We start from the raw sequence: 19,956 nt of genomic DNA on the forward strand, positions 1-19,956 counted from the left end.
GTCTGTCGCCCTGGCCCGCGCCCTGTCTGTCGCCCTGGCCCGCGCCCTGTCTGTCGCCCTGGCCCGCGCCCTGTCTGTCGCCCTGGCCCGCGCCCTGTCTGTCGCCCTGGCCCGCGCCCTGTCTGTCGCCCTGGCCCGCGCCCTGTCTGTCGCCCTGGCCCGCGCCCTGTCTGTCGCCCTGGCCCGCGCCCTGTCTGTCGCCCTGGCCCGCGCCCTGTCTGTCGCCCTGGCCCGCGCCCTGTCTGTCGCCCTGGCCCGCGCCCTGTCTGTCGCCCTGGCCCGCGCCCTGTCTGTCGCCCTGGCCCGCGCCCTGTCTGTCGCCCTGGCCCGCGCCCTGTCTGTCGCCCTGGCCCGCGCCCTGTCTGTCGCCCTGGCCCGCGCCCTGTCTGTCGCCCTGGCCCGCGCCCTGTCTGTCGCCCTGGCCCGCGCCCTGGCCCGCGCCCTGGCCCGCGCCCTGGCCCGCGCCCTGGCCCGCGCCCTGGCCCGCGCCCTGTCTGTCGCCCTGGCCCGCGCCCTGTCTGTCGCCCTGGCCCGCGCCCTGTCTGTCGCCCTGGCCCGCGCCCTGTCTGTCGCCCTGGCCCGCGCCCTGTCTGTCGCCCTGGCCCGCGCCCTGTCGGTCGCCCTGGCCCGCGCCCTGTCGGTCGCCCTGGCCCGCGCCCTGTCGGTCGCCCTGGCCCGCGCCCTGTCGGTCGCCCTGGCCCGCGCCCTGTCGGTCGCCCTGGCCCGCGCCCTGTCGGTCGCCCTGGCCCGCGCCCTGTCGGTCGCCCTGGCCCGCGCCCTGTCGGTCGCCCTGGCCCGCGCCCTGTCGGTCGCCCTGGCCCGCGCCCTGTCGGTCGCCCTGGCCCGCGCCCTGTCGGTCGCCCTGGCCCGCGCCCTGTCGGTCGCCCTGGCCCGCGCCCTGTCGGTCGCCCTGGCCCGCGCCCTGTCGGTCGCCCTGGCCCGCGCCCTGTCGGTCGCCCTGGCCCGCGCCCTGTCGGTCGCCCTGGCCCGCGCCCTGTCGGTCGCCCTGGCCCGCGCCCTGTCGGTCGCCCTGGCCCGCGCCCTGTCGGTCGCCCTGGCCCGCGCCCTGTCGGTCGCCCTGGCCCGCGCCCTGTCGGTCGCCCTGTCGGTCGCCCTGTCGGTCGCCCTGGCCCGCGCCCTGGCCCGCGCCCTGGCCCGCGCCCTGGCCCGCGCCCTGGCCCGCGCCCTGGCCCGCGCCCTGGCCCGCGCCCTGGCCCGCGCCCTGGCCCGCGCCCTGGCCCGCGCCCTGGCCCGCGCCCTGGCCCGCGCCCTGGCCCGCGCCCTGGCCCGCGCCCTGGCCCGCGCCCTGGCCCGCGCCCTGGCCCGCGCCCTGGCCCGCGCCCTGGCCCGCGCCCTGGCCCGCGCCCTGGCCCGCGCCCTGGCCCGCGCCCTGGCCCGCGCCCTGTCGGTCGCCCTGGCCCGCGCCCTGTCGGTCGCCCTGGCCCGCGCCCTGTCGGTCGCCCGCGCCCTGTCGGTCGCCCGCGCCCTGTCGGTCGCCCGCGCCCTGTCGGTCGCCCGCGCCCTCCCTCTCGCCCGCGCCCTCCCTCTCGCCCGCGCCCTCCCTCTCGCCCGCGCCCTCCCTCTCGCCCGCGCCCTCCCTCTCGCCCGCGCCCTCCCTCTCGCCCGCGCCCTCCCTCTCGCCCGCGCCCTCCCTCTCGCCCGCGCCCTCCCTCTCGCCCGCGCCCTCCCTCTCGCCCGCGCCCTCCCTCTCGCCCGCGCCCTCCCTCTCGCCCGCGCCCTCCCTCTCGCCCGCGCCCTCCCTCTCGCCCGCGCCCTCCCTCTCGCCCGCGCCCTCCCTCTCGCCCGCGCCCTCCCTCTCGCCCGCGCCCTCCCTCTCGCCCGCGCCCTCCCTCTCGCCCGCGCCCTCCCTCTCGCCCGCGCCCTCCCTCTCGCCCGCGCCCTCCCTCTCGCCCGCGCCCTCCCTCTCGCCCGCGCCCTCCCTCTCGCCCGCGCCCTCCCTCTCGCCCGCGCCCTCCCTCTCGCCCGCGCCCTCCCTCTCGCCCGCGCCCTCCCTCTCGCCCGCGCCCTCCCTCTCGCCCGCGCCCTCCCTCTCGCCCGCGCCCTCCCTCTCGCCCGCGCCCTCCCTCTCGCCCGCGCCCTCCCTCTCGCCCGCGCCCTCCCTCTCGCCCGCGCCCTCCCTCTCGCCCGCGCCCTCCCTCTCGCCCGCGCCCTCCCTCTCGCCCGCGCCCTCCCTCTCGCCCGCGCCCTCCCTCTCGCCCGCGCCCTCCCTCTCGCCCGCGCCCTCCCTCTCGCCCGCGCCCTCCCTCTCGCCCGCGCCCTCCCTCTCGCCCGCGCCCTCCCTCTCGCCCGCGCCCTCCCTCTCGCCCGCGCCCTCCCTCTCGCCCGCGCCCTCCCTCTCGCCCGCGCCCTCCCTCTCGCCCGCGCCCTCCCTCTCGCCCGCGCCCTCCCTCTCGCCCGCGCCCTCCCTCTCGCCCGCGCCCTCCCTCTCGCCCGCGCCCTCCCTCTCGCCCGCGCCCTCCCTCTCGCCCGCGCCCTCCCTCTCGCCCGCGCCCTCCCTCTCGCCCGCGCCCTCCCTCTCGCCCGCGCCCTGCCTCTCGCCCGCGCCCTGCCTCTCGCCCGCGCCCTGCCTCTCGCCCGCGCCCTGCCTCTCGCCCGCGCCCTGCCTCTCGCCCGCGCCCTGCCTCTCGCCCGCGCCCTGCCTCTCGCCCGCGCCCTGCCTCTCGCCCGCGCCCTGCCTCTCGCCCGCGCCCTGCCTCTCGCCCGCGCCCTCCCTCTCGCCCGCGCCCTGCCTCTCGCCCGCGCCCTGCCTCTCGCCCGCGCCCTGCCTCTCGCCCGCGCCCTGCCTCTCGCCCGCGCCCTGCCTCTCGCCCGCGCCCTGCCTCTCGCCCGCGCCCTGCCTCTCGCCCGCGCCCTGCCTCTCGCCCGCGCCCTGCCTCTCGCCCGCGCCCTGCCTCTCGCCCGCGCCCTGCCTCTCGCCCGCGCCCTGCCTCTCGCCCGCGCCCTGCCTCTCGCCCTCTCGCCCTGCCTCTCGCCCTCTCGCCCTGCCTCTCGCCCTCTCGCCCTGCCTCTCGCCCTCTCGCCCTCCCTCTCGCCCTCCCCCTCCCTCTCGCCCTCCCTCTCGCGCTCGCCCTCGCCCTCGCCCTCGCCCTCGCCCTCGCCCTCGCCCTCGCCCTCGCGCTCGCCCTCGCCCTCGCCCTCGCCCTCGCCCTCGCCCTCGCCCTCGCCCTCGCCCTCGCCCTCGCCCTCGCCCTCGCGCTCGCCCTCGCCCTCGCGCTCGCCCTCGCCCTCGCGCTCGCCCTCGCCCTCGCGCTCGCCCTCGCCCTCGCGCTCGCGCTCGCCCTCGCGCTCGCGCTCGCCCTCTCTCTGTCGCTCTCGTGCGCTGGTTCGCTCTTTCTCTCTCTCTCTCTCACTCTTCCCCTTTCACCATCTCCTTCAGAGCATTCTGTCTCTACCTCGCTCTCTGTTTTTGTCTCTGCACTTTAAAAGTGCAGAAAGACGCTCTCCTGCATACAATTCTGTACACGTGTACCCCAAATGTATATTCAAACTTGTGTCTGTATGTAACGATGTACAATTTGTGTACAGATGCACCCTCTCTCACATGCGCTCCCTCTTTCTTGCATGCTGTTTCTCTTATCTACTCACTCACTTCGCGCATGCACGTGCACACACACTCTCTCGCACGCTCACTCTGTCTCTCATGTGCATGCACACTCATGCACTTATTTTATATTTTTGATTCCTAAATGACCCTCCTGAATTTTGTCATCAACCAATCTGAATTGCATGTTTTGCAAAAGCACTGAGAGAAAAGAACATGAATGTTTTTATAGCACCTTTCACATCCTTAGAACAGCATAAAGAGCTCTATAGCCAAATGAGTACTTCAAAATAACAATGATTGCAATTTTAAAGATATTGCAGTACCCAGTGTCTGTGAAAGGACCTACAAACAGTGAGTGAATGAGCGAATAACCAAAAGATCTGTTTTTGGTGGTTATGGCAAAGAAAGGAACATTGACTAATTTGCCATGGGATCGCTTATGATGTATGATGGGATGTTGGTTTATGGTCTATTCCAAAATACATCACATCCAATAAAGCTGCACTCCTTCAGTACTAAAGTACCAGCCTCTGTTACATGCTCAAGTCTGTAAAAGGCCTTGAATCAAGTCAGTTGCAGAAAGAGGAATAAGGCAAGGGAAAGAGAGCGGTTGACAAGAAGGAAAATGTAAGAAAAGGTATTTAAATTTATAATCTGACATTTTAATAATCTCTAAGAACAGTTTAACAACTGAAGGAATGAGCCTCCACTATTTAAATTGTTCAGACTCTGGGCAGAGAAAATGATTATTGTTGCATTAACAATTATCACCTTAATAAAATTATCAACTTAACAAACTCAATTCACTGTGGCAAATTTATTGAAAAATTAATGTGTAAATCCAGCAGGTTGTTAAAAAATAATGGTTAAGGGCAAGATACTGTCTTGCACATCGATAACAGAGTGCATCGCTGAGACACTTTATTTTTGAGTAAGATCTGACCCAATCAGTCTTCGGCTGTACAGCATATAGAAAGTTATCTTTGTGATCCAGTCACACTGGCCAAATATTATGTCTTGCGATTAGGAATGAAGAAACATCGATTAAGTGCAATCTGCTTTTAAATAGGTTGGCATTTCAGTAAGTCTGTCTTTACTATGTTACTTCTTAATGGGGAACTTGTTTCTTTCATGTTGTTGAATGTTCCACAATTTATTGATTCACTGCACTGGGTAGCATTTTATTCCATAAACTTCTGTTGAGTAAGCAGAATATTTTATTTTGTGGGGACACCGGCAAGATTTTATTATCTGCTATCCCTAGTTACTGTCAGAAGGTGCTGCAGTCCTTAAGTTGACTGTGCGTCCATAGTGGTGTTGAGTAGGAAGTTTTGGCTCAACAACAGTAAAGGAGCTGCCATTAATGTCCAAGTTAGGATGTTATGTGATTTTGAGCAGAACTTGGTGGTGATAATATTCTGATGTTGCTACCCTTATTGTTCTTCTGGGTGATAGAGGTTGTGGGACTGGGAGGCTTGGTGAGTTGCTGTAGTGCATCCTGTGCGTACTATATTTCACAACCACAGCATACCAGTAATGGTGGGGAGAAGATATTGAGTCCAGAGATGGGGGTGCTGATCAAACAGATTACCCTATCCTTCATGCTGCACCCATCAAGGTGAATGATGAGTATACCACACTTCTTACTTGAACCTTGTTGACATGAAGACGATTTGAGAGGACAGGAGATGAGTCACTCATCTTAAAAATCCTAGGTTCTGCCCTGCTTTCCGAGCCACATTTTTGATATGACTCGATCAGTTAAACTTCCAGTCAATGGTGACCCCTTCCAAGATGTTGAAAGTGAGGGATTCTTATGATTGTGCAGTTGAAGACCAAAGAGATTGTTGGGATTTTCTTTGTTGGAGGTGATCATTGCCTGCATTGTGTGGTGCAAATGTTTACATTTCACTTGGATGCATTCCCCATTTTGCTTTACTATAGGTTCAAGCCTAACTTACAGTTTAGCTGGTTTTTTCTACTTCCGCACAGAGCTTTATATTTCATCTTATCAATTTGCTTCACAATGCTTTTTTTAAAAAAAAGCAAGAGCTTGTCACATGGAGAAATACAGGAGGCAAATTTGGCATCCCTTCCACCTTTGTCCTTGAAAATAAATGTTATTTTTTCAGAGCTAATTAGTTCTACAAAGGTTGAAAAGCATTAGCCAAAATAATGTTGCTTATTTTGTATGGAAAAGTAGGTTTTGAGGTTCTGCAAAAGGACTGAAAAATGTTGCTCTGAGTTGTAGTTATTATATTGCCTACAACTCTAGCAGCAGACATTTATTTTCTGCAGGAAGCATTACGCCTGAAAAATGTCTTGTGTAATAAATAAAATCACAAATTGATGTATAGAATGTGTTTTGTTAAACAAAGGAACATTGGAGTTTCTTTTAGTCTTTTTTATTATGTTTTGCTTCAAGCAATAGTCCAGTTGGAAAACCAATTTACAAGACACGTGCAGCACAAATGTGTACAGTAATTGTGAATCATCTTTTAGATGGCCTGTCATGAAAACCTTTTGTTCATAAGTATGCATGCCACGTGGGAGACTGGATACATGAAATTTTAGATGCACAAATAGGATAATGAAAATTGAATGGCACACTTCCACTTTCCTGGATGTGCCTCGTGTGCCTCATTAGTTTTATTAGCTGCACTTAGAAATGCTGACCTGTAGCATTCCAAAATTGAAGTTGGAAGATGCAATTATTTTAAGCTCTTTCGATGGCTTGTTAAGACATTCTGGTTAAGATTGTCTTCACTTTTCAAATATTCTATTTCGAAAGGTTTTCTAAAGGTAAAGTAACTGAGCTGCATTTGCTAACCATATGCAGTGTCGTTCCACGTGCACCATATATTTAATCTAAAAGTGGTATATGATGCCAAGATTAGATGCTTTATAAACATCATTGCTCATACATAGTATAATTTATTGTTGCATGATAATTTTATTCAGTCAAAATTTAAGTTTGTTACTACATTAGGTAATTAGTTCCCTTGATGGATAGTTCTTATGGCAGCGACAGCTAATCCATACAGATCAGGAGCATTGGGTTCATGTTATTTTGTTTGGTCTGTGGAGTGACCTTATCGCAGTTGGAGCGATACCTGGGAGGGATACAGTTGGCCTTAAAACCCCAAGTTAGCGAGGGGACAAAAACCTACTGACTGTTCCTGATTGCTACCTGGTGATCATCACACCCCACCTCCCATCTCACTTGCTAGATAGTGTGAAGCTGGGTGAAGACAAACTAGGTGTGGTCCACTTGCATTTTCTGGTGTGGATCACTCATGAACCATGGCCACATGGATAAGATAGAAAAGATGACTGGCATCTGTGGAATTGTACTTCTTAAAGGAAAGGCATAAGGGAGAAAACTATATTTCAAAGCAATCAGTAAAACAGCAACACAACATTACTCCTCTCATGAACAATGACAGGCTCTGAATTAAGCCTCCAGACATTCATTGCCTGTGTCTTCAATTCTGTCCAAATTTATACCCGCCTGTAGAACTGTCTAAAAGCCATCGAAATCCAAGCTTATGGGCCAGGCATTTTCCTGTCCATAGTGGTTTATAACTTTGCATTTCACTGTAAAGATTTGTTTATTTGGTACCCAAGATTGAGTTCCGCCTGAGCATCTGAGTATGATTTTCTTTCTGTTATTGTTTTAAGATTGCTGCTTCAAAAGGATTATGATTTCCTCAAAGACATTAATGTCTGGCATCCCTTTGTCATAATTGGAATCTACTCTTCAACTTTATCAGCTGCGATGAGCAATCTGATTGGAGCTTCCAGAATTCTTTATGCACTTGCAAAGGACGATATATTTGGTAAGTTGTTTTCTTCCTTTTTATTAAAAAAAAATAAGATTATTGAAGCAACATTAGAGGGATCAGATGATGTCACAGTAATATGGAATTACGATGCAAGACTTTTGGACCCTCACAGCTATTCCAAACAGCTGGATGAACTGCAGCTCTGTTCAAAAATTAATTTCTTTGTGGAGAGAAAAACATACAATTTTAAGGGCTGAACATTGCTTTTATGTTGCATTTTCTTTTAACCGTGCATGTAGATTTGAAAGACTGCAGGAGGATATCAGGAGAATTGGCAGAGGGGTAGGAAATGTTCAGTGTCGAAAAATATGAGGTAATGCGTTTAGAAAGTAAGAATAAGGAAAGAAGCTCACATTACATGTTTAAGATGTTTTATTGTACCATAGGGATATGGAAAAAAAATGAAAAGGTACAGTGTAGATTCATAGAGTTGTTACCGAGGACAAGGGATTACAGTTATGAAGAGACATTTCAGAAATGTGGACAATTTTTTGAACATAAAGGTTGAAAGGTCAAAGGTAAATAGAGATTAGTTATTTCCTCTGATCAGTGAAATTTAAGATAATCACAGAATTAAAAAGCAAGTTAGAAAAGAAATCTTTATTGTGGCTTGAGTTTGGAATTCTCTGCCACAAACCATTGTGGAAGCAGAACCTGTAAATTATTTTAAGAGGGAATTAGATTGTTGTTGTTTGAACAAGATAAATATTAAGAGTATGCAGAGTAGGCAGGGGAGTCAGATTAGACGTGTGGAGAAATCCATCATCACAGGCATGATTGATCGGTAATTTATTTGATATTAAGACCAGAAGCAGACAAAGTTAATGCTATTAAAATAGATCTGAAATGAAATAATTTGAGCTACACAAAAGTGTGAAAAGAATTGAAAACACGAGGCTTAAGAAAGCGACAGTGCAGCAAATTGAAATGGGAAGGGGTAGAGCTAAAGGGACTAACTTTTAACCCCAAAAGTGAGTGGATTAGAGTCAGGTCAGGTGTTAACATTTTAAAAATTGAAGTGGAACAGGGGATGGACAGTCAACTTGCTGTCAGGCAGATTTCCCAGCCAGGTTTCTCTGGCCTTAGGGGAACCCAGCAACTGAAGGAAAACAGGGAGAAGGAAAGTGCATTTACAGCACTGCTTATGGGCCAAGAGAAGCAGGCGTGCTTTCCTGCTAAACTGTATCGTCCACCCTAGGTTTGGGGCTAAGAATCAGCTCCTCTCCACACATGCTTCCAGTAGCAGTTGTGGCCCCCCCTACCTGGCCCTGTGGCCTGCTATAGAGCCCTCCCCACCTGACAATCAGGCAGGGAACCTGCCAAAGTGAAAAGTCACACCCTGTGGAGTTAATACGCAGGGGAATCCGGACTTCCTGTTTGAAATTTCGAACTCAGCCTTTACCCGGCCTTTCCAAAAGGTCTTGGCCAAAAGAACTTGCAATATTAAAGAGGCAAAGCATTTTTCTTTCTTTAATTGCCCATCCCACCACATTTTCCTGAAGTTGTTGACTTTTTACTAGGGAAAGATTCTGCCAAGTTAGCTTCCCTAAGAATGCAGATGTTGAGAAGATAGGAATTTAATGGTATCAGATATAAAGATACCACAAATTTCTGCCTTGTCTTTTGGTTATTCTTACATGACACTGATGAGATAATCCTTAACCCGTCCAAGGAACCCATTCTTGGAAAATTTGAAGGGTGTTGAATTTTGGACACTCTTCCTCTGAGTTATTTTTAAAAGTTTGTAATATTAATTCGGGCTATGAATATGCCATTCTTCAAGAAACCATAGGTCAGGATAGATGTCCAGTGGGGTCCTGGAGGGGAGAGATTCTTTGTATATCTAAGTTAACAAAGAACTGCTGTTGCCAGGCTAAAGATTTGTTAAAAGCACCTGGCCTAAGAGAAGTATTCTTTGAATATCTTAGTCTTTAAAACTCTCAGGCAGAGTATGCGTGTGTGCCTTAGAAGCAGGTTGCAAGAAAAGGGCATTCTCTTTCCCTCTCTCTGCCCCACCTTTGTGTTAAACTTTCCTCAAACGTATCATCAGGATAACTCATCTGTTTTTTTGAGAGTTTGCAAAGTTATAATAAGTAAGAGTCATCAAGGACAGTTTCACTGAAAAAAAACCATCTGAAAGAACTTCCAGATCTATTGTGACCAGAATTCTGTTAGATCAATAGTATCACGATCTCTTTGGAACTTTTTTAAGAATGGTTCCCATACTCCAGCCTCTGCAGGCGATGTTCGGTTTGTCTGTTTTGTGTTTGCATGTGAGTGTATGGGAGCTTGAATATCTTTTTTTTTAAAAAGAGGAAAATCTTTACACTTCTAAACTACAACTTGTATGTTAACTAATTTATTAACTTGTCTTTTTTCAAAAAGTAGTTTGTTTTATAGTAACTGAGTTTTTTGTGTTTACAAAAAGAAGCCTGGTTAGAGTCTTTTTATGCCAGGAATAGCAGTACCAAAGGTAAACAATTGGCCTGTTTTGCAGGTGAATTAAACACTTAAACTATTGTTGTGACCTGTTGATAAGTGGGATTAGAATTAACTGCACACTGCTCCCATCATGGTCCATAGCATAAGATTGAGGTCTTTCAAGGGATTTGAAGTGCGGACAACAAGTGATTGAATGCACATTAATAATAATTGTTGAAAGGATGAAAAGACAGATACCAGGTTTTTGATTCATTGGTAACTGACATGGCTTTGGAAATTGCTATGACTTTTTTAAAGACAGATTTATCCCTGATTGGTTTACAAAAAGTAACCAAGGCGAAACTAAGGGAATTGGCAGATAGGTTGATGCTAGAGTTAACTGAAGAGGTGAGGAAAGCAGACATAGCTGAGGTAATAATGCAGCATTTAAAATTGGAAGGGATACAAGAGTGATCACATTCTCCGGGGGGGGGGTGAATCAATTTGAGTTAGTGAGGGTTCGGTTGCAAACAACACAACTTGAACATGAAAAAAAAAGGAGAAACTTAAATTTGAGCAGGAATGAACAGAAAGAGAAAAAGAGCAGATAAAGAGGGTATTTAAGCAGCTAGAACTGGAATTTCAGGGAAGAGGAAGGAACAAGAAAGGGAATACCACCTTAAAAGGCTGGGAATTCAAACAGAGACACCAGATATTGGGGAATGTTTTGCGGATGGAAGAACTTATCCCAACCCAGAGTCCAGCGGGAGATGCCTTTCCAAGGTTTGAGGAAAGGGATGTATGGGCTTTCTTCAGTTGAGAAGGTAGCTAAGCAAATGAAGTGGCCAAAAGGAAACTGGACATTGCTCCTGCAAGGTAGGTTAGTGGGCAGAGTTCATGAGGTTTATGCATCACTTTTTGAAGAGCTATCTTTGGATTACGATGCAGTAAAGAAGGCTATTCTTAGTGCATTTGAATTGGTCCCTGAGGTATACAGACAAAAATTTTGAAACCTCAGGAATCAGCCTGAGCAGATCTACATTGAAATTGAGGGGGTAATGTAAACTAACTTTGATCGTTGGATATGGGCACTAAAGGTAGAGGCCACATGTGAGACCCTTAGGGAAATAATTCTCTTGGAGGACTTTTTAAAAAAAAAATTAATTCCCCTCCCCCGAGTAGTAAGAACTCATTTAGAGAATCAGGAGGTTTCAACAGCTAGACAGGCAGCGGAGGTGACTGATGATTACAAGCTTGTCTAGAAATCGAAACCCTTTTTCCATCACCCCTACAAGCCCAAGAAGGATAGAAAGTGAGAGGGCGAAAGGAAGGCAAGTAGCCAGGGAAGAGAAGGAACAACTGGGAATGTTTTGAAATCTCCTCCTTTGATCAGAAAGGAAAGTTTCTGAGGGTGGGAATGACATCCAAAGGCCTATGTGTTTCCATTGTAACAAGGTGAAGTCATGTAAAGATGACTCGAGGATAAAAGCCCCGATTGAAAATACAACTGATCAAGTTTTAACATTAACTGCAGCTGTGAGTCCGAGTGTGAACACTGCTGTGTGTGCAGGGAGGTGAACAAGATACCTGAAAGCTACAGGGAATTCTTTTTCAGAGGAAAAGTTAACTCCTCTTTCCTCCAGTGAAGCAGGTAAACCTATAGTAATACTTGGGTATATAGAGGCTACCCAAGCTCTCTTGCTGGGGAAAGGCCTGAATTTTCCACCAGTGAATTCACTAAATGCCAAGGCTTTGGTGAGTGGTATTGGCATGGAGTATGTAGCCTATACCTTTGTATCAGGTACACCCGGAGTGTGACCTAATGTCTGAAATGGTAACAGTAGGAGTTGTTCATAGTTTGCCAGTGGATGGAGTTGACTTATTCCTCGGAAATGATTTGGTTGGAGTGAAAGTAGTAGCTTCTCCAGTAGTTATGGAAAGACCAAGTGAAGTCAAGGAGACAGAGCAATTGCAGGAAAAGGTTCCAGGAATTTTTCTGACCTGAGCAATGGCTGAACAAGTTCCATCACCAAAGGTAAAATTGGAACCACAGACAGGTATTTGGCTCTCTGAAACTTTCTTTGGGGATTTGGACAATCAAAAGGAAATGTTCAGTAAGTTGTCTCTGAGGCTCAGCAAGCCAACCCATAGCTAAATAAAGTGGCACAACAGCTCAAACTGATGCCGAAGTAGGAGTAGTTCAGGAATGCTACTATACTTAAAAGTAGGATTCTGATGAGAAAGTGGAGACCACTTCACAGGCCTGCAGATGAAGAGTAGATGGTGGTTCATCAGGTAGTGGTACCGCCCAAATATTGCCAGGAAATATTAAGATTAACTCATGAGATTCCTATAGTAGGACATGTAGGGATCCAAAGGCCCAGGCGTGCATAAGTCAACTTTTTTATTGGCGAGGTCGGCACAAGGACACGGTGCAGTTTTGTAAAACATGTCAGATGGTGGGGAAACCACAACATAGAATCAAACTGGCAGCCTTAATTCCCATGCCAGTTTTAGGAGAACCATTTAGTAGGGTGTTAGTAGACTGTGTTACTGAAAACGAAGGTGGGACACCAGTATATCCTTACTATTGTGGATATGTCAACTCGATTTCCAGAGGCCATCCCTTTGAGAACAATTACAGCTAAGGTTGTGGTAGAGAAGTTAACCTAGTTCTTTACTCAATATGGGTTACTGATGGAGATCTAGTCAGATCAAGGTTCCAATTTTATGTCCAAAATTTTTCAAAACATAATGAGTGATTTGGGTATAAAACAGTTAGGGTCCCTGGCATACCATCCACAGACACGGGAGGCTTTAGAGAGATACCATCAAACTCTCAAAACAATGATTAAAGCATATTGTCATGAATATCCCCATAAAGGACTGGACTTGCTTTTATTTGCTACCCGAGACTTACTGAATGAAACTGCTGGTTTTATTCCTTTTGAATTAATCAATGGGCTTGAGATAAGAAGTCCTCTATAATTAATCCTGTATATTAGATGATGTATCCATGCTCCAGGAATGGCTCTATGGAGCCTGCAAAGTGGCTGAAGAACATCTTAAAAGTTTCTCAAACACAGATGAAGGAACGGGCAGATTAAAAAAAACTGAGACCTGAACATTTCAAACAGGGGTAAAGTGTTAGTGTTTATTGCCTTTACAGGAGAATCCTCTGTACGTACCGTTCAGTAGTCCATACAAGGTAGTTAAGAGGCAGTAAAGTAAATTATTAGATAGATACTCCAGATTGCAGGAAAAAGAATTGGCTATATCACATCAATATGTTAAAACCATGCCATCGTAAAGAGGATAGAAAGGAGCAGGTATGTCAGATAATGAGAGTAGAAGCTGAAGGAGGCAGTGAGAGTGAGGTAAAGGTAGAAATCCAACATGTTGGCTGCCCTTAACTTCACTAAACCCTTCAAGGTGGCAGTTGATGCCAGTGACTTGGGGGTGAGTGCAGCCTTATTATGAGAACATGAATGGAAAAGCCAGTGGGATACTTTTCTAAAAAGTTAAATAGGCATCAAAAAAAGATATTCCATCATAGAAAAGGAAACACTGGGATTGTTACTGACTCTAAAATATTTTGAGACTCAGAATGCCAGACTGTTTCAATGGAGATTGTTACTACAGCCTTATAACTTGAACTTCTTTCAGTAAACACAAAAAATGAATTGATTTATTATGAAACAAACTACTTTTTATAAAAGAAAAGCTAATAAATTGGTTAACATACAAGTTATAGTTTAGAAGTGTAACAGTTTTTCCCTTTTTAAAAAAAGATATTCAAATCCCCATATGCTCACACATAAACACAAAACAGAACAAAACAAATACATGCCCCTGCAGAGGCTGGAGTATGGGAACAGTTCTTTTAAAAGGATAAAATTCGAAGAGATCTCGACGCTGTTAATCTAACAGAATTCTGGTCACAATAGATCTGGAAGTTCTTTCAGGTGGATTTTTTTTTTGGTGAAACTGTCCTTGTTATCACAACAAGAAGGAGACAGTGAGAGTGAACCAGAAGTAGAAATGCAACATGTTGGCTGCCCCTAACTTCACCGAATTGATAAAGTTCTTGCTGATGCGTTATCCAGAATGTAATTTTTGTTAGTATAATATAGAAATCAAAATATCAGAATCTAGACAGAGATTCTGTATAAGGAGTGAGGGAGAATGGGTGTATGTGTGTTTAAAGTATATAAAAAGACATTGAATTTTGAACATTCTTCCTCCTGAGTTATTTTAAAAGTTTGCAATATTAATTTGGAGCTGTGAATATGCCGTTCTTCAAAAATCCACAGGTCAAGATAGATGTCCAGTGGGGAACACCTGGAAAGGGGAGAGATACTTTTTATATCTAAGTTCCCAAAGAACTGCAGTTGCCAAGCTAAAGACTCTCGCTGATTGGTTAAAAACACCTGGCCTAAGAGAATTATTCTTTGAACATCTTAGTCTTTAAAACTCTCAGGCAGAATATGTGGGGGGTGCATTAGAAGCAGGCTGCCAGAAAAGACTCTTTCCCTCTCTCTGCCCCATCTTTGTGTTAAGCTTTCCCCAGAAATGTCTCATCAGGATAACTCATCTTTCTTTGAGAGTTTGCAAAGTTGTGGTAACAAGGACAGTTTCACCAAAAAAAAATCCACTTGAAAGAACTACCCAATCTTTTGTGACCAGAATTCTGTTAGATCAACAGCATTGCGATCTCTTTGGATGTTATCCTTTTAAAAGAACTGTTCCCATACTCCAGCCTCTGCAGGGTGTTTGGGCGTCTGTATATCTTCTTCAAAAAAGGGAAAATCCATTACACCTCTAAACTACAGCTTGTATGTTAACCAGTTTATTAACTTTTCTTCTTTAAAATAAGTTGTTTGTTTCATAATGAATCAATTCACTTTTTGTGTTTACTGAAAGAAGCCTGGTTAGAGTCCTTTTATGTTGGGAATAGCAGTGTCAAAAGTAAATAAATGGCCAGTTTGTGGGTGAATTAAACGTTTCAACTGTTGTTGTGACCTGTGGAGAAGACATCCTGGGGGTTATCATTGACCAGAAACTGAACTGGACTAGCCATATAAATACGGTGGCTACAAGAGCAGGCCAGAGGCTAGGAATCCTGCAGTGGGTAACTTACCTCCTGACTCCCCAAAGCCTGTCCACTATCTGCAAGACGCAAGTCAGCAGTGTGATGGAATACTCTCCACTTGCCTGGATGAGTGCAGCTCCAACGACACTCAAGAAGCTTGACACTATCCAGAATAAAGCAGCCTGCTTGATTCACACCATTCACAAATATTCACTCCCTCCACCACCAATGTACAGTGGCAGCAGTGTGTACCATCTACAAGATGTACTGCAGGAACTCACCAAGGCTCGACAGTGCCTTCCAAACCCGCAACCGCGACCATCTCAAAGGACAATAGATACATGGGAACACCACCACCTGGAAATTCCCCTCCAAGCCACTCACCATCCTGACTTGGAAATGCTCGGCGTTCCTTCAATGTCGCTGGGTCAAAATCCTGGAACTCCCTCCCTATCAGCACTGTGGGTGTACCTATACCATAGCAGCGGCTCAAAAAACAGCTCATCACCACCTTCTCAAGGGCAATTAGGGATGGGCAATAAATGCTGGCCTAGCCAGCGAGGCCTACATCCCTTGAATGGATTAATAAAAAGCGGGGCTAGAATTAACAGCGGACTCCTCCCATAATGGTCTGTAACACCATCAAGGAGATATCTGTAATGTACTTACACCTTCTACTCCAAACTCTAAATGCATCTCTTTCCAACGCTGCCTCAGTACCAAAGTACATACATTTTTCACTTCTTTGTTGTATGTTTGGCTTCACAGGTCATGAATTTGACCCTATTGAAAAACATTTGAACACATCCTATTCTTGGAGCTACTTTGCTCCCTATTTGAAAAAGGGCTTCATCCATGCAGATTCTAATTCCCCACCCGAACAACAACACCAGTGTGCCAGACCAGAACAACTGTTGAAATAGTAGGCAAATAATTGGGCAAAGCCAACCTCGCCAAATGCACTTTGTACCCTCCCTTCCCTCATTTGCCTGCCTGCATACTTATTCGTGGCCCTGGAGATTTTCACAGCTTTATCCTTCTTAGAATTATCTTCAAGTCTATTTGCCCAATTCTAGTTATTTGTTTCAATCAGACTATAGCTCTAATTATTTTGGATACAGTTTATGTAAGCTGGAAAGGCAAGAAAAATAACAGCTGCATCTTCATTATCCTGTTCCGGTAAAATTGTTCACTGGTCATTAAATTGCTTTTTTCAACCAGACAAGCATTTCTACAGATTGAACATTTCTAAATTGCCTCAGACTTTTCATGGTATTTGAAATGAATATGGTCAGCTCTGAATTATGATGCACAAAACACAGGCGAGGGAGGTAATTACTACACTTCGATCATCTCAATTATCAATTATATGCTAAGAATGGTGGTAAATTGGATTAAACAGGAAACCTTTTTTGCAGAATACAAAGGTAATATTAAAGTTAAATCACTTGTGAAGTAATGGAAAAAAAGGAATTTCTGAGAGAAGCCCTGAACAAAGAATATTAGCTTTTCTTTTTGCTTGCATTGAAATATATGTTTCATTAAGGCATTACACGTGATGACATATTACCTTTCTCAGCACCTGGAGTGAGATTCTGGACCAGCTGTGATTACTTTTGATTTTAATTCCAGTCATTAAGAATTATTATTTGCACTGTAACCTGTTCTGAATATTGTTCATTAGCTTTTAGCTTCACACTGTTTCCTTTAACATTTAGTGGTTTAATCACTGATAATAAATAACCATGAGCCTTTCAAAAATGCTTTTAACATTTACAGTAATGTTTCTAAATTGGAGAGTGAAAAAACATTGCAAAAATGACTTTACAAAATTAATCCAGTAAAAGCTGCTATTTCTGCAAGAATTTTATCAAAATTTTAGTCAGTTAAACCAAGTTAACCCATTTTTAACTCGGTGTGATTTCAGAAGCCACATTATTGAACTGAATAGAATCCCTCTAATGGCTTTTCAGTATAACTCGGACAAGCCAAATCCACCTTGAGTTTGGGTTAAGGCTGTATTTTACGACCATGTCTAACATGAGAGAAATTTCTATATTTGTCACAGTGTCATCTGAACCTCTTGCCTGAACTAGTCCTTTGTAATTGTCAGCCCTGAAATTTTGTTACGGATGCTATTTTTAAAATGTTTTTGAAACTCCTTTATTTATTACAGCAGAGCTTTAACCCACTTTATTTCAAAACACTGAAAATAGAAATTTCAGATAAACGTGTTTATAGACTAATTATCCAATGATGTAATTGCAGCATTCTTGTGTTTGTTTAATGCTTTGTTATTGTGAATTTAATCCTTGCAGTTATAAAGAAAGCTGCAATTATGGGATGGGTTCTGTTCATTCAGCTTGATGGTGGGGTGAACCATTTAGTGGGGATCATGAACTGTGACATACTAACTTATCTGCTGCTTTGTCATTTATTATTTATTTCTTGATATGTGCAATTTAAATGTGATCTGAGGAAACAAATTTAAGTATGAGAATTATTGGGAGTCCTTAATTTGATTAACCTGCTCACTAGTCTTTTTTATTTTCATTAATTTAGGAAAGCTTCTCATGCCTGCTAAGAAAACTTCGCGAGGTGGAAATCCTTGGGCTGCTGTACTGATCTCATGGGTGTTAGTGCAGGTACTTTATATTTGTTTGTTTTTGAGGTAATGGAAGTCACAAAAATCTTAATTTGCAGGATACCTCTATTATCTGTGGGAAAGTATGTGAAGTAATTCAAAAACCTGTGCAACTGTTGTTTCATCATGCTGCAATCTACGAAATAAATTCAGATTTTGTAAATAATTAAATATTTTTAGAAGACTAAAATATATCTTTGATTTAGTTGTTTTTACCAACAGGGCCACCTAAAAACAGGGTCAATAAATTTTATTAAATCTAATGGAAAACTTGTAAAGCTTCCCAGACCAATATTCTTAAAAAGTAATTTTGATTTACGTGGGCATTCCTGTATTGTTCAAAATGCTTCAAATGAAATATGCTGAAAATTTAGTATTTTGGTACACACCAGCCATGTTCAGTTTCTTTTTGTAAAAGATATATATCCTTTTTTATTCACTCATTATGTGCATCACTGCCAAGGCTAACTAACATGTATTGGTGATCCCAAATTGCCCTAGTGAAGGTTGTAGTGAACCACCTGATTCAATTTACTGCAGAGTGAACAACCTCCCTTCTATTTTCAATATGGCAGTTGATAGTACTTCAAGCATCTTCACCCCCATCGCCCGGTGGAAGCATAAGTCTTCCATTCTGCAATCGGATGTTTTGAGATCAAGGTGTCAGCAGTGCGGGGGTCAAATGTGGAATGAATGACGTCATGGAGGGAAACTCCTTTAATCTTCCTATTAAATTAGGATCAAATTTATGAACATCTAAGCAACTCAACTCCACCTTTATGTAATTGCCATCAGTCAAAAATGGAATTCGTTTTCTTTCCCAGTGCAAAGATGCTTGTTCTTTCTTAATAAATAACTAGCTAAGTAGCTGAAATAAATAGTTGAGATCAATTTTGTGAGCAAGAAAATATTTTAGTACATAATATTGATGGAGGTTTAATATTGTCAGAAATCAATAGAATACATTGCCAAATTGGATAGAAGATGGTTAACAACACTTTTTATGAAGTAATTAGTTATCACAGAGTTGAGTTAGGTCAATGTTCTAAATGACATAGTCCCTATAGTGATTGGTGGTAAAAGCTAAATTATATCTATTGAATGGTTAGAGTGCAGGTTTCATTGGTCATTTTAGTTCTGATGGCAACAATACTTATCAAAGCGAGCAAGCTAACATCAATAACAGTACAGTTCATCTACTGATTCAAACTTTACATTTTATGGAAGATTGAATGCATCGGCAGGATGAAGGCACAGATTGCAATCCAGCGTAAAAAACACTAAAAACTACAACAGAGGTTTTTATTATAGAAAGGGTATTAAAACCGAGTGCGCTCAGCATAGATTCACCAGAATGATGTCAAAGATTGAAAACAATAGTTCTGACGTAAGATTTGAGATATTGTGACTCTTTCCACGAAGCAGAGAAAATGAGGAGGTGACGAGGGGTGATAATCAATTTAAAATTATCGCTAAGAGCGAGGTTAAGAGAAATCTGTTTACATAGAGTATTGTGGAGCATGGAATGCTTTGTCACAGAGAGTGGTTGGAGCAGAGCTCATTGCTGCTTTAATGGGAAAGCTGGATAAATATTTGAAGCAGAGAAAGATACAGAGCCATGAGGAAAGAACAGTGCAATGGGGTTAGTTTTAGAATGCTTTAGCGAAGATCCAGTACGGACATGATGACTTGATTGCCCTCCTTCTGCGGTGTATAGTTCTGTAGTTTAAGTTGAAGTGTATGCTGTAGGCTGAATGTTTGATCAGGCACCTCCAGAGCGCTGTGGATGCTCAATCATTGAAGATGTTCAAGATCAATAGATTTTGGGGTACTAAGTGGATTAAGGAAGTTGGGGATGATGGAGGAAGGGTGTAATTGAGTTAGATGATCAGCCACAATCTTATTGAATGATAGAGCAGACTTGAAGGGCCAAATGAACTACTCCAATTTTTCATGTTCTTAAACAAATTAAGCATTTTAGCTTGGTGATAGCTCCTTTAATTCAGTCACAGAACATCAGAAGATAAAAATCAACTGTATTTGGCAATCATGTTCCCTGTCTAAGTTGATACCCATGGGAAGAATTTTCCTGTCAGCGAACGGGGGCAGGGGCCCGCTCACCAACGCGTAAAGTGATGTCGGGTGGGCATCCTGACGTCACCGCGCATCATTTAGATTTTCAGTTCGGCGGGCGCGTGGCTGAGTTGTCTGTGCGCCCGCCGAACTGTCAAAGGCCTATTAAGGCCATTTAAAACCTAATTAATTCAATTTAATGAACTGCCGGTCCAACCTTAAGGTTGGCGGGCAGGCGAAGAGCCCATGCGGCCTTCACATTTTTCATGAAACCTCATACACAGGCGGGATGAGGTTTCATGAAGTGTTTTAAAAT

The 19,956-nt window shown here is 46.1% G+C and overlaps 1 protein-coding gene across 1 annotated transcript in view; it reads left to right on the forward strand.

Annotated features, from left to right (window-relative positions):
* zgc:153039 (uncharacterized protein LOC767698 homolog) overlaps positions 1-19,956 on the forward strand; it is a 96,450-nt gene that overhangs the window by 42,811 nt on the left and 33,683 nt on the right. The window contains exons 7-8 of the mRNA XM_041208605.1: positions 7,247-7,404; positions 17,486-17,568. Coding sequence (XP_041064539.1) covers positions 7,247-7,404; positions 17,486-17,568 — 241 coding nt within the window. The remainder of the gene's footprint in view (positions 1-7,246; positions 7,405-17,485; positions 17,569-19,956) is intronic.

This window comes from Carcharodon carcharias, chromosome 2 (assembly GCF_017639515.1).
Source record: "Carcharodon carcharias isolate sCarCar2 chromosome 2, sCarCar2.pri, whole genome shotgun sequence".
In the NCBI taxonomy this organism is placed as follows: domain Eukaryota; kingdom Metazoa; phylum Chordata; class Chondrichthyes; order Lamniformes; family Lamnidae; genus Carcharodon; species Carcharodon carcharias.